This window comes from Rhagoletis pomonella, unplaced genomic scaffold (assembly GCF_013731165.1).
Source record: "Rhagoletis pomonella isolate Grant_MI unplaced genomic scaffold, Rhpom_1.0 Rhpom_scaffold_00003, whole genome shotgun sequence".
Taxonomy (NCBI): domain Eukaryota; kingdom Metazoa; phylum Arthropoda; class Insecta; order Diptera; family Tephritidae; genus Rhagoletis; species Rhagoletis pomonella.
In genome coordinates this window covers 47,429,631-47,449,054 of record NW_023458557.1, presented here as the reverse complement: position 1 = coordinate 47,449,054, position 19,424 = coordinate 47,429,631, and the positions used below count along the sequence as shown (strand labels likewise).

Here is a 19,424-nt window from a genome sequence, read left to right as displayed (position 1 = left end):
AGGGCTAAACTAAAATTATTTAATAATTTTATGAATTACTAACCGATGGTTATCAATGGAAATGGGTTTAAAATTCTTTATTTTAGAACTATATTTAGGAGGGTTGCCACGTGTTTAAAAAATGAATTTCCACTTAATTCATTAGTTACTTGAAATATTTATAACAATGTCAGGTGAAAAATATTTAAGGAAATTTTAGTTCGAAAATAATTTGTAAGTCTTAAAAAATGTATTTCGTTTAATTGTACATAAGTTACATGAAATTTTAAATTATGGTTATCAAAAGAACGAGTGTTAAGAAATCTTTAAATTGAACATTTGTATTTTTTAAATAAGTTAAATGGATTGTCAAAAGATGGGTATCAATCGAAATGGGTTTGAAAATAGTTCATTTCTAAACTGTATTTACGAGAATTGCCATGTGCTTAAACTCATTAAATTCAACTTAATTCGTCAGTTAATTGAAATATGTATAACAATGCAGGCGAAAAATTTTAGTTTGAAAATACCTTTAAAGAGGTTTCCATCTGTTTGAAAAGGCAAATTTGTTTTACTTATACGAAATATACAAAAAATGAATTATCGAATATTTTTAATTAGAGTTGCCATCTGATTTTTTTGAAGGTCATCACATCTGCAACGTTATTTCGAATTTCCAAAATGAGAAGTCAAATAAAAATGAGATTCTACATGAGTAGTCCACTTGCAAAGTGCGCTATGTAAAATTTTTCGATTTTTAGTTTTTGGTGGATTACGTACCAGTATTTAAAGTAGTTTCATGTCCACTTAAAACACAGTGCAAAATGTTTCTATATTCTGAAAAAATAGCATAAAATGTTAACTCTTCTTCCAAAAGTCGCTATCATACTTATTTATAAACTTTCAACTTTCCATCTTCTGATGAACCTAGAAAACTGCTTTAGGTCGTGTAGACTGTTAATGTTATCTTATGTCATGGTATGTTATGTTATAAATTTATAAGGCTCTTATTTATCCAAATTTTCAGGTAATAATAAAAAAGATTCAATTTAAATGTTACTTGTTGTCGTAGTCGTTTTTTCACTTTATGGCTTTCTATTATAAAATCACATAACGCTGTTTGCAAGTGGACTACTCACATAGATGTGCACAGGTTTTATTTTTTGAAGTTACAAGGAGATTTTAAATTGTATGAAATGAAAACCGACACCATGCGAGATCTCTCATCACTGAGAAATGGTTTAGATTAATCATTAGGAATATTTTTAGAGGTTTTTAAATAGGGTTTCACCTGGTTCACTAGTTATTTTTATTATTTAAAATTAATTTGAAAGACATGAACACTTTTGTCAACCTTCGATCGGTTTGCAAACCACGCCACACACGTTGAAATCTGAACCGATCGTTTCAATGTGTTGTCCGTTTGTAGCCTGCTTTAGAGATCGATTTCGGGACCCACGGGACCCGCGGTACAATTCTGAAAAACATCGGGATGGGCGGGTTCGGGACTTAAAAATCGAATTTCGGGATGGGCGGGATCGGGATTAAATATTTAGTCCCGTGCACATCTCTACTACAAACGCACCAACCAGTTGGCCGATTTCATTTGAGTGAGAGTTTTTGAACTGTGAACAACACAACAGCACTGGCAAGCTTTTATGCTATGCTAGGAATGCTTCTCATTTTTATGTATTTGTTATTGCTACCGTTTTCACAAAATATACGCATTTTTACTAGCGAAACGAACCGAAAAACACATGTTAACGTTAATGCGCCTTTAAAAGAATGAAATCGCATTTTAGGTTGCCAACTTGTCTACACACTGAGCAACAAGTTGACCAAGCTGCCTCAAAAATCAAAAATTTTTTATTTTGCTCCAACCTGACGAACAACTTGACGAAGGCTTGCCAACTTGCCTACGCACGGCTTACTTACCACCAACTTCCAGCGGTTGGCCAACTGTTTGGCCGATAAATCGATCCGTTTGTAGGGCCTTTAAGGGGTTTTTGGTATGGGGAATCCATTTCTGAACTTATCTTTTTCCTAAAACATCCGACAGAGGGCACAATAGTGAAAACATTCACATTTTCTTAAGTCTTAAAATAAAACGTATACTGTCAAATCCGGTAACGACATCCAAGGACCGGTGAAAATACGTCGTACCAACCGGACGTCGTATAAACAGAACTGCTCTTTGTAATTTGTTTTTTTTTTGTTTTTTTTTGCGCACGTAGTTACTCATCAGTAATCACTAGCCAACTGCCAAAACATTTCAACTGTCGAGTGCACATAAAGGCCAAAATACAATAGCGAAGTGGCAGTGACAGTGGCAGTTTTTAAAATCAGCTGTTACTGCTAATATTGGCAGTCACTGCCGCAGCAAATACAATACGGTGTTGTCAGTGACAGATTTTTTTGACATTCCCTTTTGTTTGATTACATTTTTGTTGTTGCCTTTTAGGCTTCAGTGACATGAACAGAAGTTGGCTGCATTTTATTTATGTCAAATTCAGCACGTGAAGTTTGCTGCGATGAAGGCAGCGGCAGTCAATTTAGAATTTGGGCTAAACTGAGCAGTACTGCCAGCTGCCACTGCTGTATTGTGAGTCGCTTCATTGAACATCACACTTTCTAAAAAACAGCTGATTTCGAAAAACTGCCACTGTGTTATTGTATTTTGGGCTTAACTTGATTATTTTTGACGAACAAAAATTCAAAAGTTTATTTCAAGTGAATCCAAAACTGACGTCTGCCGAAAAAAATTCGAATGAAAAAGACAATGTCGCTGTGGATTAACCGTTATCCAGACCAGGCGCCGTATGCGCCTTCGATGTTCAGTCGCTGCATAACATGAATTTTTAAGACTTTCGTCATTCTAACCGGACAATTTATTCATAAATTACGTTGCTTAAAGCGGAGTCGTATTAAACAGATGTATTTTCATAGTAATTTGTATAAAAACTAAATTTGAGGAATTCAATACATAATGCATATCGTTAGTTCGCAAACGTGCTGAGTCCACTTTTTATGAAAATTGAGATTTTAACTGTGCGGTCGCTTAAAGATTCGTTTGTGAGAATTTCTGAAGTTATTTTGTTTATCTAAGTGCTAAGCAGTTCTAATTTGCGTAATTTATACTGGAAAAAGCCCTTTGCAGCCAAGATCCAAGAAATTGTTGTGTTTTAGACACAAAGTGTGTGGATTAAAAATTAATATTCTTGTCATTGTGCATATTTGCCTCTTTTGGTGCATTATTGTTGTTTTGCGTGAGAGTGCATATTCCCATCTTCCGCGCTTTATCATACATTTTGCTTATCATCGATCAAATAATTTTCCTGCAAACAACTGATTTTGGCTTGCTTTTATGCTTTCAAACTTTTTGGCTCAGTGGCTTTAAAACTGTTAAGTTCATCATGGTTTCTAACCATTGAACTCAACTAACTAATTACATTAGCTTTTCAACTTGCAGTTACTGTGTGTCTTGGAAGGTTTTCTTACAATACCTAGACTTCTGTGTCTTTCAAACGCTCATCTTTGCCACTATCGTACTAAAAGCGTACACTGTGAGTTTTTCTACATACAAATTGCTACTACTTCGCGCCGCAATGTATTCAACCGAAGTTGACCTTTGAAAAATGTTTGGAGCGCCAGAAGTGGCTTCCAGGAGTTGGGTAAGGAGTTAAAACTTCTAAACGAAAAGTTTAAGCTATATGAAGATGCATTTAAAGACTTTAAGTGCATTGAATCTTCATCTTCTCCATCACCCAAGCTTAAACAAGCTTCAAAAAATCGGAAGCATGGAGGAGACAGCATTGTTCCTAATCCCATCACTCTAGACATTGACACTCTGCCAATTGATTCTTTGCCTACTCATGGCTTAAATAAGGAATTAATAAGTTTTAATTCTCCGTGTGTTGAGTTATCTCAAGCTGCATCTTCCTCAGGTGTCACTACAAGGGCTGCAGCAAAAATGACAGCTGCGTCTGAACTTATATCCCAAAGTGGACCTTCTCCGGTGCCCAAAGAATTAATCGTAGTTTCCGCGAATAAATCTGTGTTTGTTTCGCGCTTTTCTAGTGAAACTTCGGTAGAAGATGTTAAGTCTTATATAACATCAAAGCTTAACCCACGGCACATATGTAAGAAATTTAATTTTTCATACGAAAGAAGCATATCTTCCTTCAAAATTGATATTTCCGCCGACCATTTTCAAAACATTGTTGATGTTGTGTCATTCTGGCCCAATGGTGCCAGAATGGTGGTGGTAAACAGAAAATGTTACAGGAATTACATCAATAAAATTCGCATTAACATCGTTTCTAATCCCTAGTCATTTCATCATTTTGTTAACTCAAAACGTAAAATAAATGGGTTTCCCTCAACACTGAAATTAGACGATGTTATTTCTAGTGATGATAATATGATTGCTGATATGTTTGCAAATTATTTTGAATCAAACTATTCTGCCGAGCCAAATGAGAAAACTTCTAGCTATCCTTTTCCACTGCCACAGTTTGACCACATCCGTATTCCTTCAATCTCTGCTGACAATGTTCTCCTTCATTTGAATAGTTTACAAAATTATTTTCTAAGCTACGGATGGTATTCCCTCCTGTGTCCTAATAAGTTGTGCTGATTATCTAAATATATAAGCCATTAACAAACATCTTCAATCCTTCTCTAAATCAGGGAGTATTATCCTCTTTGTGGAAGGAGTCGTATATCTTGCCGCTTTATAAAAATGGAAGCAGGTCGATTATTGCGAATTATAGATGAATCCCTAAGCTGTGTGCCATTCCTATAGTATTTGAAGAAATCGTTACGGAAGAACTATCTTATTCCATAACGCCTGTTATCGATGTATCACAACACGGCTTTTGTAAAGGTTAATCATCTGTATCAAACCTTCTTGAATTCACTACAAATGTGAACAATGGTTTCAAAAGTAACTATCAAACTGACGTCATTTACACTGATTTCAGCAAGGCATTTGATAAAGTATCTCATTCAACTCTAATATACAAACTTGATAAAATTGGTTTCCCTCCAATCCTGCTGCGCTGGCTTTCTTCTTATTTCATTGGCAGGAAACAGAGGGTTATCTTTAAAAAATGCTCATGTCGGGTAATTCATGTGAGGTCAGGTGTACCTCAAGGTAGCCACCTTAGCCCCCTTCTGTTTCTTTTATTCATCAACGATCTTCCAAATATTTTGAAGTATTCGAATTGCTTAATGTACGCAGACGACTTTAAGTTATTTAAGTTCATTGGTGCTCCAGGACAAAGGGAACAATTACAGGCGGACCTTAGTAACGTGTTTAAATGGTGCGAAGTAAATTCTATGTCACTTAACTTGTAAAAGCGTAAATTTATGTGGTTCTCTAAAAGACCCTTTCAATCATATAGCTACCGCATTTGTGAACATAGTGTTGATCAGGTGACTAATTTCATCGATCTAGGCGAAACCATGGACCCTTAGCTTGAATTGAAGTCCCATGTAAACTATTGTGTTAATAGAGCCAAGGGCGTCTTAGCTTTCATCAAACGTTGGGCTAAACAATTCAGAGATCCTTATGTCACTGAAGACCTCTTCACCTCCCTAGTCAGGCCGATCTTAGAATACAGATCCGTCGTATGGAACCCTAGATATCAAACGCATGCTGACAGACTCGAGTCGGTACAGAAACAATTCTTATTATTTGCATTAAACAATTTGCCTTGGCATTCGTCATTAAATCTCCCACTGTACAAAAGCTGCTTGAAGCTCATAAATTTGCCAACGCTTCACAGCCGTGGAGAGATGCTTGGGGTTTTGTTCATGATTAAGATCTTGAACGGGATGGTCAATAGTCCCTTTCTACTGAACCAGATCACGTTTCGTATTCCTTCTAGACCTTCTAGACATTACAAGCTCATTAAGCTAACTATTTGTAAAACAAATTTTGAAATGCATGATGCTTTTCGTTGCCTATGCCAGGACTTTAAAAAGCATTACGACTATTTTGACACCTCCTACTCTCTTTTTACCATTAAGAAAACCTTATTTGAGATTTTAAATAAATAACAAGTAAACATTGCACCTTATCGTTCAACTGGTGAACTGTATTTCTGTTCAGTTTATGAGGTAAACGTGGTCGACTCGCATACTTTCCCGGCTGCGCCACGGTTGTGTTGCGCATTTGTAAATCAAACTTTTAAATGCATGATGCTTTACGGTGTTTAGGCAAAGATTTTAACAAATATTGTGATTGCTTCGACATACCTGAATCGCGGTTTTGTAACTAAATAAATTAATATCGTTAACCGGTAATGAAAAATTACACACTATCTATGACTGCTTAGTACAATTGTAATCGGCTTCGTATATTTTCGCGACCGCGTAAGACAATACGAGCATGGATCGGAAACTCGGCCTTTCCGACCATGATCAACAGCTTGTCCACAGTGCGGAGCGGAAACTAGAGCTTTCCGCTTGCCACACATTCAAAGTAATGACTTCGGGAACATGGATCGGAAACTCGGCCTTTCCGACCATGGTCAACAGCCTGTCCACAGCGCGGAGCGGAAACTAGGTCTTTCCGCCCGCCGCACCCAAAAGTAGACAGGAGACTAGGCCTTGCCAGCTACCCAACCGGTTTTTTATATTATTATTATTACAAATTAATATGTATAATTAGTCTACTCTGTAATATATCACACATACTTAAATATCTAAATGTTTTATTCTCATTTGTCTGTAAGAAAACATTTTTCAGTAGACCAAATAAATAAATAATGCAGTAAGAATTACATCAAACCAAAAAAAGTTACCGTAATGTCGTTCTTACTTGTTGTTATACAGTGGTATGAAAATGTGCTAAGTCCAAAAAAAATCAATAAAGAATATAAACCCGTCCGTTTACACGATAGCTCGGGTAAAAATTGAGATATCTCAACGAAATTTGGTATGAAGGTTTCCCTTTATCCAAGGTAGATTGGCATTGAAAATGAGCGAAATCGGATAACTACGCCCACTTCCCATATAAAGGTATTTCCGGAAAATGCAAGAAATACGATATTTATTTCAGTAAATATTGGATGCCACTTGTTGAAAGATAGTGAAGTAGAATTTCGGTACAAAATAATATTATTATAAAATTTTAGGAAAAGGCCGTGCTTCTGCCGGTCACTGGTGGTGACCAGACCATGTCTCTTCTCATGGGCACCCTTTTCGCCGGATAAGCATATCTTGCTAAATCCGGATCCTCACGCTGAAACGTTGCCTAGTGTTTCCACATCTCACTCTTCCGCCGACGTCAACTTCATTGACCGGACATGCATAACCTCATCCCGGGCCTCAGGCTTTAATGCTTGCCTTTGCATCCTCTGCTTCCAGAGGTGCCTCCATTTCCGGCTACCGGCGTATCACCCTTGTAACGTGCTTCAGTGGCTCTATTCCTGAAGGAAACACTGCCTGGCTTGCCATGACCACTTCCTTGTTGTGACTTCCTCTTCTTCACTGAGCTGCCGGAACCGTCACGCCTTTCCTGTATCGGTGAGCCGCTTCCTTCTCCTGACGAAACCACTCCGTCTGCATTACTGCCAACCTCTGCCCAACTAACCGCTTCCGTTGCTAGTGGAATATTCGGGGCTTCCTCTAAGACCAACCATCTGCTACAATACTGGTTGTCGTAACCAACCTTAAGTGACACTTCCCTGTCGCGACATGTCAAGATCTGCTTCCTATGCTCGCTACCATAACGCCTTTCCAACGCATCGTAACTGTTAATTTCACAGTCAAGAATAGTCTGCAAGATTTCCGCTGAAGGTCCTTTTAATGCAACGAACAGCGCAGCGGATTTATCCTCCACGCCCCAATGATTTGTAGCTGTATTCTCTAAATGGAGCTTGAAGACCTGGAAAGTAGCTGGGTGTCTAGATTTATTTAACAATCCCACTTCTGGCACCAATTGTTACGATTATCCTTGAATACTTGACGGATTTCCGTTGCTGTAGCAGCGGCCATATATATAGCATTGACACATTAAGTTAAACTTTTGGCAAATAAAATTAATCTTTTGGCAAATAAGTTTAATCTTCTGGCAAATAAATTTAATCTTTTGGCAAATAAATTTAATCTTTTGGCAAATAAATTTAATATTTTGGCAAATAAATTTAATCTTTTGGCAAATAAAATTAATCTTTTGGGAAATAAATTTAATCTTTTGGCAAATAAAATTAAACTCTACTGTAGTACTAAACAGTGTTTGAAAAAGTAAAAAATACACTTAAAAACTGCTGTGCTAGGAAAGCATTTTTTACTTTTGACGCTTAGCTTTACTGCGCCAATATCAAGAGTTAACCCGAAGAATAGCTGAAAAGTGTTTTTTGGTTTTTCTGTTCTGTTGATTTAACTGCTCACTTTCAAACAGTTCTGACACAGCATAGTTTCAAATATTCGTCAAACCATCTGGCACACTTTATTGCAACCAAACCACGCATTCTGGCCAAATGCGATAAAAAACATCTAAAGTGCTCCAAATCTCCCTTAATATATTTTCAAATGCAGGTACAAAAAAATTTTATTTATGTCTTGAAATTTCCAAAAAGAAAACATTTTCGAAGGTAGCAGTGAAATCAACAGAACAGAAACACCAAAAAACACTTTTCAGCTATCCTGCAGGTTAACTCTTGATATTGGCGCAGTAAAACTAAGCGTCAAAAGTAAAAAAAAATGCTTTCCTAGCACAGCAACAGCAGTTTTTTAGTGTATTTTTTACTTTTTCAAATACAGTTTAGTACTACAGTAGAGTTTAATTTTATTTGCCAAAAGATTAAATTTATTTGCTAGAAGATTAAATTTATTTGCCAAAAGATTAATTTTATTTGCCAAAAGATTAAATTTATTTGCCAAAAGATTAAATTTATTTGCCAAAAGATTAATTTTATTTGCCAAAAGTTTAACTTAATGTGTCAATGCGTTCTGCCGTCTATCGCACATTCTCTCGTTCCCTCGCTGTTCACAGTATTCATCCACTTGACGTTTCCCGCTGTCGAATATTCTACGTCATTCCTCGAAGATTCTGCAATTTTCTTGTTGTTCGCTGCGCGTCGCCGCAGTATTCGCCACAACAAATGTACGACTTAAATAGTTATTTTTGTTAATAGCAATGAAAAAAGACTATTAGGTTATTATTTATTTTAAAACAATGAAATATATTTAAAATAAACAACTAAATCTTTTAACAATAAAAAAATAATGAAAAACAGGTTGATAGAAAATGTGCTAAGTCCACTTTAAAAGAACAAAATCATAAAGAGAAAATGTGGTAGAAGAGCCTATAAGTCTGCAAATTTTGAAATTGGCCGATTATTGATACTGATGAGATTAGGTAAATATTAGCAACAAAAAGATAGACGGTATTTTGTTCCTCCTGAAAAATTAAAAAAAATTGACTTAGCACATTTGCGAACTAAGCCAACGATATGTATGTATGTACATTAGGGAAAGAAACCTATTTTCGCAATTTCTCAATTGATTTTACACCCATGATTTCTTCGGCAAATCTGAAAATTGACCCGTCATAATGTATATCCTTAGGCAACTTAATATACGTTCAATTGATTTACATACATATCGTCACTACACACAATAAAGGCGCGCTAGTGTTTTGACGGCGAAAAAGACGCGTAAAAAACATTTTTCCGAAAAAAGAGGCTTATGGAAAACTTCGGCGAAGAAAAGCCTAGTTGACGGCGTAAAAAGTCGCGTAAAAATAGATTTATACATGGCCAAGGACTGTCACTTCAGTATCATTCCCTAAAAACTGTTTGGGGAATTTAGATACTGTTACGCCCGCAAACAAAGCCGACCGTGGAAATAAGTTTATGGGTCTTTCTTCGCCGTAAAATATTTTAACGCGTCTTTCTTCGCCGTCAACTACATTACGAGTCGTTTCTCGTTGAAGTTGTTTTTATGTGTCTTTTCGCGGTCAACTTTTGAGCTCGCGCCTATATTCGTGTCTAGTGACGATATGTATATGTATCTAATTTCAAACTACAATATAAAATTTAATTTCAGTCAAGCGGACGACAATTCAGTGGATTACAGCAGCCAAGACTCGAATCCCCTAGACTTTAGTAAAGCCACCTCAAATGTTTTAGCATCCAAAGCAACGTTTGTTAGTCCCGCTGGTACACCAGTTGCACACTCTACAAATTCTCCGTGCTCAGAGCGTCTAAGTTCTCAAGTATTGTTTGTTATTCGCACAAAATAAGTCAAAACAGATAATACAAAATTTAAATATTTGTATAGGATGAGAACAATAACCCCGATGTTGCTCAGGGTAGCTCAGGATCGAGCAGAAGTGAAGGAAATATTCGGCCATTAATTTCTGGTGCTGACATACCAAATATAATGGACATTAACGCTGTTCAGAGTTTTGAAGAACGCAGTAAAGTGAGAGATTGTCCCCAAATTTTTGGATTCACAAATTTAAAAACCTAAATTCTTTTTTATTCTCACAGCTCTGCTCAAATGTGTTGGAAACATACAAACATCTAAAAGTCAATGATCCAACGGGGATTCTGGTGCTTCCGCCACATTATGTCCAATTAGCAGCTGCGCTGGGTTTAAACACACATCCCGTTATGGATGCCATCACCACGCGGACGGACTTTGAACGGCTCATCGAGATGAATCACGTGCCGCCGTTGCCAGCTCAAATTGCCAGCAAACTTAGCACTTATGGAGCCCTTCCCGGCGCTTTGGAAGCGGCTCATGCTGCTGCTGCTTATGCAGCTACGACGTTGGTAGCGAAGGAAAATGGATTAACAACATGTAGTGCTTCCTCGTTGATAACTGCAAGCCTCAATGCTGAGCGTCCTGCCTCTGTACTCTCAAATGCAACTTCCGTTGCATCCACCTCTGTCAGCTCTATGACTTCAACAGATTCGCAAAAAACAGGGCAGCAGCAAAATCAGTCCTTACGCCTAGAAGCTGGCGCAGCACCAACAGAAGTTGGGCAACTAGGCCTGGTTGGCAATCCATTATCGGCAAGCCTCGCCGTCGCAGCAGCCGCACATCAGCAGTTGCAACTGTTACGCCCCAATGAGGCCCTTGCACGACAAGAGCAACAGCCACAGGACGAAAATATGTGGAGGCCGTGGTGAGGCGTATATCCATTCACTTTAGGCCCGTTGTATTTTAATAAGCTTAAAGCACGTGACATTGTAAATACCAAAGATTTATTTATATACTTATGTATGTATCCTAGTTATGCATTAAAACGTTACCTACACAGTAATAAGTTATTGCCAATTGAAATTTAAGTATATATTTTTTAACACTAAGAGCATAAAGCATTTCGGCATAGCCGGTTTTTTCATATGATCTCGTTAAGTTATGAAATTTTTGTTTCGCATTTATTTTTAGTATAAAATCATTTACATATTTATATATTTGCACACAAACATACATACATATCGTCACCTAAGAGCGAAAAGGTGCCAAGTCCATTTTTTTAAATTGTTCAGGAGAACCGAAAAAGCGATGTAGTTTCGCATTACCTGCTATTCCGCATCAAAACTAAATTTTGAGAAACAAAAATGGACTTGGCACCTTTTCACCTTTAGGTGGGGATATGTACTTATGTGTGTATATGCATGTACATTAGGGTGGTCCAAAATAAGTAAAGTCGGAATTTTAATTCTCTCACCCCCTAGGATTGCTCTATATCGAAAAAAGTATACCCCTATTTTTTATTTTGAAATCAAAAAATATTTAGAGGTCGCTTAAAGCGCTCCAACTTTCTCATGTATTTTGTATGGGAAGAATCAACTTTTCGGTGGAAATGGTATGGAATTCTTGAAAATCAATATTTTTCGATCGGAAACCTCTGGTTCTCTACAGGAGACTTCCAATAACAATACCCAATTATTTATTTAACCATTTGTTAATAATGAAGATTTTTTATTTATCCCCACATTGCATTTTCTGGCATTTACTAGGGGTTTTGGCGGTCCCATAAAATATAGTTACTAAGAAAAAATTGTTAAAGAAATAATTGGGTTTATTTATTGGGAATTTGTTGAAGAGAAACAGAGTCTTCCGATCGAAAAATGTTGATTTTCAAGAATTCCATACCATTTCCACGAAAAGTTATTTCTTTCCCATACAAAATAAATGGAAAACTGGATCGCTTTGGGCGACCTCTAAATATTTTTTGATTTCAAATAAAAAAATAGGGGTATACTTTTTTTGATATAGAACAATCCTATGGGGTGAGAGCATAAAAATTCCGACTTTACTTTTTTTTTACATGCATTTTTGGACCACCCTAATGTACATAAATACATACATATATCGCCATGATCAATTGATTGATTGAGATTGAGTTTATACAGGGCCGGATCGTGAGCTCGATTTTAGGGGGGAACTGAGAATCAAGATTTTTATGATAGACATTTTATTTTATTTTATGATAGACATTTTATTTTATTTTATTAAATATTGTTTATAAATGAATTATATTTTAATAAATCATATATTTTGAGTCATATGTTTTTTAGAAAAATACACCGTAATAATTTTAAAATTTCAAAATTACATTTCTCGACTGAAAAATAAGATTTTCCAGCTAACTCGACGGAATACAGTGTGCTTTTTAACACTTCATGCCAATTAATCGTAGCGCTTTCGACAGAAGCAATATTTTGATATGAAACAAAATGGCTTTGAAAGCTAATGTAATTGCCTTTCAAGGAAAAATATTACATTGAGCCACAATCACTCCTTGACCTTCAAAAAGTTGGTGAAAAATAGTGTTCTTCGAAAAAAAACACGAAAAACCAACGGATATATTAAAAAAAAAAACATTTCTTGTACTGTTTATTATTTTGGGACGAGAAAAACGAAAAAAAAATTCAACCCCTCAATTTTTATGATTTGCATGTAGCTCTGCATCTTTCTCACAATTTTATATCCCTCGAACAGCAAGTCGGTTTTAGTACTATTCAAGACCTTTAAGAGCTAAATCGTTACGATTCTGAAGTTAAACTTCGAAATTTCATTCGACATTTTACGCAATTTTTTATAATTTCGGAGTAACAGATACTAGTATAATAAAAAATACATACGTTTTTTGTTTCGGAATAAATCCGATGGAATTTCCCCTATTTTGTTAACAAAAACCATATTTCCAAAAAAAGTCAAATAAGGCTTTAACATTGTTAACGACTGTATACATACATACCGCACATTTGCTGCAAGAGTGTCTTAATCCAAAAAAATCAAAAACTTGAGAAAAACAGCTTTAAAGTTTTGAATTTACATACACTCACAGTAAAAAGAATACATATTTTGTTCTAGTAAGCTACTGCTAATCGGTACAGCTATGAAATTTTTACACAACATAGAACAACAGGTAGCGGTCATTTTTTTTGGATTATGACACTCTTGCAGCAAATGTGCGATATGTGTATTGAAGTGTGCCAGATTTTTTTTGCGAAATTCGATATGCATATCCTCAATATCCCAGTGGGAAAAGGTAATGTTTGGGAATGCAAAACGTACTGGATAGCCCCTACCCTACGTACGAAAAGATGTAAGAATTTCTCTACAGCGTTGTCATACGAAAGTAATGTGTAACCAGTGTTACCGTTGTGCGACTAAAGCGTAAAATAGACACTTTTTGGATATCGATGCCCCCTGACACCGGATTTCTAAAAATAGGCTTATTTTGAAACTTTTCCAAAAAATCATGCGACTTTTGCCCCTTTTCTTTAATTAAAAATTCTATATACACATTTTGACAATTCCTTCATAAATTACATTTTTCTTACGTGTTTAAAAATGCTTTTAGTATTTACTTTTCAAAAGCACTTGAAAATTACACCTCTGGCCAGATTTTGCCTGATTTCAACCTTTTTGTTATGTCAAACATTTTCCGAATAAATGTCCAAAAGTAGCATGAGTTAATGCACCGCTTTTGGAGCTTAGCATTTCCCCCAATTTATTTGTGTTAAATTTATTATTTATTTAATGATTACTTAGTACTTTTTTAACTGCAATTTTTTTCGTACTAAATTGAAAATATGCACATTGCGTCTTTTTAATATATCCTTCATCAATAGGTTATTATTTTAAGAGAAAAAAACTATTTTTGATAGAAAATGATGATCTCCATTAACAATTTATTATGCCCCATAGTCATAGATGAAATAAAGTCTACTCTAAGCAGGTTTTTGGCATATTTTCCTTTAAAAAAAGCTAATACTAACGTTGGAGTCGATTTTCCCTAATAAGTTTCGAAAGGTAAAATAATGAAAGTATTTACATGCATACATGGTATAAACAATTTGAATGGCTTGAAGACACTTTTTTTGGCTGTGACACTTTTTTTGCAACTTTCGAAAAATTTTCAGCGGTAACACTGTGTGTCGCATATCGCTTTACGAAACTATAAATAGAAGCTATAAATAGAATTCTTAAATAAAAATTAAAAAAAATAAAGTCCGTGCCACAAGTTTTGAACCCGTGACCAACAACACGGCTGTCGAATACGTATCCATTCCATGAGTTAGTTTTCAAACTTTTTGTTTTGTTTTTTGCTTCAAAACTACACATCATCCGCTCGCGATGTAGTTGTTAATCTTTTCTTGGTAGAAAACGGTAGTGGATTCCCATTTTCACTGGGTTGTTTCCCCTTTGGACTTGTATATGTACATTAGGGTGGCCCAAAAATACATAGGAAAATCATTTTTTTTTTTTCAATTTTTCCTGCTGCCAACCCCCAGAACTGAAGAATATCAGAAATAAGGAGAACGTATTTTTTTATTTTCTTATCGGTTAATGTTTACCCGTGCCACCGGGGCTTTGAAATTTCCCATGTATTTTACATGGGGAAAATATATTTTTTCGTAGAATCGCTATTAAATAATTAAATATAATTATTTTTTGATCGTATAAGACTATTTCGCTTCAGAAGTCTTCAAAAAATAACACTATGATGCTTATTTAACTTAAAAATTCTACTAAGTAGTTTTTAATAACCGATGATCCTATCTGTTATATACAAAAATTCGTTATTTTATTTTTTCATGGCCACATCATGCACGAATAGCTCATTGGACGTGTTTATTTTATTTTTTTCATTCTACTCGAATATTTATGTGTGTATGTGGTAAAAAATTTTGTAAAAATAGGGTTGCCAGATATTTGGGAATTTAAAATTATTTAAAGGCTCAATAAAATGGTTAAGTTTCTTCATCAAAACTAGAAGCGCTTGAGTAGACTTAAAACATATTTGTACGGGGTTGCCACTTTTCTAAAAAATACAACAACTGTTATTAAAAACTTAAGCTTACTTAATACCACAATATGGTTATCAAGTGGAAGGTTTATGCACTCCCAGTAAAGTTTTTGAAAGTACATACTTTAATTCACATATATTTTGGGATAGCGTTGCCATTTATCTATAATAAAAAATTTATTAAATCATGCTACATGCGGTTAAGTAAAATATGAGTTTCAAACAAAATGTGCTAAAATAAATTTTTAACCCCTACATATTTCTGGACAGAGTCGGTACGTATCTAAAAAAATTAAATTACGATACCTTGCGCATGCTTTTAGAATGATACGCAAGTTGGCAAATCGTCAAATTGGTAGCAGAGGACACTGGGTTTAACAAGATGTCGAAACCCACACTTTTTCCTACTTGCAACATTTTTTGCAGCCATCTTTTTGCTCTCCTGAAAAATACCCATTTTCATATGCGATAGTTTGACGATATCGTCGCTACCATGTCAAACTATCGAATGTGCAAAAACGCATATTGCATAATTTCACTTAACTTAATTAACAGATGGGTGGCAACCCTATTTAAAAACATTTTAGTCCAAATCTTATGCGTACACCTTTCGTGTGATACCCATATTGCGTTATTAAATAAGCTTAAATTTTGAATAATCATTGTTCTATTTTTTTTAGAAAGGTGGAAAACCAGTTCAAAACTACTTTTAAATATCTTCAAACGCTTCTAGTTTTGATGAAGAAACTTAAATACTTTATTGACTTTTAATAATTTAAAATTTTGAAATATCTGGCAACCCTATTTAGCAAAGAGTGTTATTAAAACACTCAAAAAATACGCGTCTCCTTATTTTTGATATTCTTCAGATCTGGGGGTGGCTGGAGGGAAAAATTTTGGGCCACCCAAAAAATGTATTAGAAAAATAAAACTACCACCTATATTTTTCTTTTCGTACCATTCAAAATTTTGTTGTCGGTAACAAAAAAAATTGTAGTGGAAAATTTCAGCACGCTACGTTCTTTTTCAGTTAGCGCCCGCACAAATAAGAATTTTTAATGATAATAAAATTATAGGTTAAAAAACTAAAAACTCGCTTTTATTACAATGTGAACTAAAAAGTAAAAAATAATTTATAGAAATACAGATTCAGTTTAAGAGGAATACGAGGTTCCCTAACCTTTAAAACCAACTTAAAATACGATTCAAGTAATTGACAATAAAATTAATTTTACCGGAAAACAAAACGTGGGGTGTTTGATATCAACTGTTTTGAACTTTTCAATTTCAGTTTAGCAATATTGAATATTGCCAATAGCAGCACTATAAAATCTAAGAAGCGCCCCACTTTTTGTTTTCCGGTAATTAATTTTATTGTCAATCACTTTAATCCTATTTTAGGTTGGATTTAAAAGTTTAATCAAATAAAGTTTGGGAACTTCCTATTTCTCTTAAGCGAAATCTGTATTTCCTACAATTATTTTTTACTTTTTAGTTCACATTATAATAAAAGCGAGTTTTTAGTTTTTTAAACTATAATTTTATTTTCATATTTTTTTATCTTTTGCATTGGATTTTTGTCTTGGTGATGTGTTTCCAATTTTAATGCTAAATGGGAAGAATTAAAAAGAATGGCACCTTATTTGGCACTTTTATTTTTCTATCTGGCATATTTTGGCACTTTTTTATGCTCAATATGGCACTTCATGGTTAAGTTAAGTTGGCAGCCCTGATCCCAAGCTAATAAAAGCGAGATAAAAAATTGTTTCCGCTACTTTCTTTTTAATAAACATTTAAACATAACAAATAAAAAAACCATAAAGCCCATTCAACTTTTTTATATTAAGTGCAATTCTGAAATAGCCACGGCTTACCGCTGATTTTTGGCATTTTTTTTATGAAGGTTTCGTCAACAAAAAGAAATAGTCAAAATCAACGGTAAAACCTTGCTACTTCAATCGTGCACTTATTACACTAAAATTTAATGGTCTACAAGGCTGTCTTTCATCTGTTATATTTAACGGTTTTAAAGAAAAGTGGCGGAAAACAATTTATTTCATTAATAATTCTTATTTTTTCGAGCGTTAACTGAAATATTGAGATACGAGGACTAAAACGATAACAAAACTAGCCACCACCAAATCAAGAGCGTAAGCGAAAATCATCTCTAAAATGAGAGGAAACCCAAAAAGGTTAACGAAGAGAAATTTTGCAATTTGCACAAAAATATAAATTCAAGGTGCCGTCATAGAAGGGGAAAGGAAAGCTGGCACCCTGAAATTGTGCATATGGAAACTGTGCATACGAAATAATGCATATGAAAAAACCCGAAATAATTCATACGAAAAAAACCGAAATAATGCATATGAAAAAACCGAAATAATGCATACATGCACACTTTCGTTTGAAACCCGAAATAACGCATATGAGAAAAACGAAGTAATGCATACATGCACAGTTTCGGTTCAAAACCGAAATAATGCATATGACAAAAACCGAAGTAATGCATACATGCACAGTTTCGACTCAAAACCGAAGTAATGCATATGACCATAGTTGCCAACTTGGTGCCTAAAGCACTAGATTTAGTGCTTTTTGAAAATTAAAACGCAAAAAAAATTACTTAGTGCCTAGTGCCTTTTTTAGTGCTTTTTTTAACTAATATTACTCCGAGATAGTTAACACCTGAAATAATTTGAAATATTATAAGCTGCGGTATCTCATGAAGATGCGGAATTTACAAGAATATACAAATTTACATGCAGTAAAATACAACCATGATTGATAAAAAGCTGAAGTTGCAAACCCACCTTGTTGAATTCTAGTCGCGTTGAAAATGCTAGTACGCAGGTAAGTTAAGTATTTCTTTTTTTTCTTTTCTAATGTTTTGATTTTTTTTTACCACCTGAGTAAAACACATCGTTTCTTGGTGCTTGGTGAAATCAAATTTTTTGGTCATTTCTACTTAGGTCATTATTTTCGTGTGTTGCGATTCGATATTTCTTTCTCGAGATATAGTAGTTTTAATAGTACTTTCGTAATACGTCGTAAGCATAAGTCATCATAGCATGTATAGAGGCTATTCAATCGTTATGAGCGAAAACGTTTTGTGTATTGATTTATGTATGTATTCTTGTAAATATTGTTAACTTTTTGCTTTTGTTAAATACAAACTGTTATGGAAAAAGCATCCTTTGATTAAAAAAGTTGGTGCTTTTAGTTTGGTAAAACGCCTTTTTTCCAAGTTTTTGGTGCTTTTTGAAAATTAAAAGTTGGCAACACTGCATATGACAAAAACCGAAACAGTGCATACATGAAAACGAACTTCTTTCTGAGTAGGCGGCCTTCGGCCGCGCTTGGAGATTATAACCCTTACTAAGTAGAACTCTCCTTTCTGTGTTGCCGGAAAAGCAGGGCGGAAGTATTTTTGCGCAAAACTTTTTTCTGCGTAGGCGGCCTTCGGCCGCGCTTAGGGATTATAACCCATACTAAGTAAAATTCTCCTTTCTGTGTTGCCGGAAAAGGGAACCGAGGCGGCATTCGGCCGCGCTTAGGGATTTTAACTCTTACTAAGTAGAATTCTCCTTTCTGTGTTGCCGGAAAAGAAGGGCGGAAGTATTTTTGCGCAGAACTTCTCTCTGCGTAGGCGGCGTTCAGCCGCGCTTAGGGATTAAAACCCTTACTAAGTAGAAGTAAATAATTCATATTAGAAAAAACGAAATTATCATTATGCACACTTTCGTTATAAAACCGAAATAATGCATATAAAAAAACCGAAATAATGCATGCATGCACAATTTCGGTTCAAAACCGAAATAATGCATATGGCAAAAACCGAAATAAAGCATACATACACAGTTTCGGATGAAAACCGAAATAATGCATATGTGAAAGACGAAGGTATGCATACATGCACAGTTTCGTTTGAAAACCGAAATAATGCATATGAAAAACCCGAAGTAATGCATACATGCACAGTTTCGGTTGAAAACGAAATAATGCATATGAGAAAATACCGAAATTATGCATATGCATACTTTCGTTTTAAAAGCGAAATAATGCATATGAAAAAAAACAAGTAATGCATACATGCACAGTTTCGGTTGAAAACCGAAATAATGCATATGGCAAAAGCCGAAATAAAGCATACATGCAC

The 19,424-nt window shown here is 35.0% G+C and overlaps 1 protein-coding gene across 1 annotated transcript in view; it reads left to right on the top strand.

Moving 5' to 3' along the window:
• The window catches only part of LOC118735260, a 209,125-nt gene extending 197,842 nt beyond the window's left edge, over positions 1-11,283 (top strand). The window contains exons 4-6 of the mRNA XM_036464909.1: positions 10,039-10,207; positions 10,273-10,416; positions 10,485-11,283. Coding sequence (XP_036320802.1) covers positions 10,039-10,207; positions 10,273-10,416; positions 10,485-11,129 — 958 coding nt within the window. The 3' untranslated portion in view covers positions 11,130-11,283. The remainder of the gene's footprint in view (positions 1-10,038; positions 10,208-10,272; positions 10,417-10,484) is intronic.
• Positions 11,284-19,424: the final 8,141 nt, after the last annotated feature.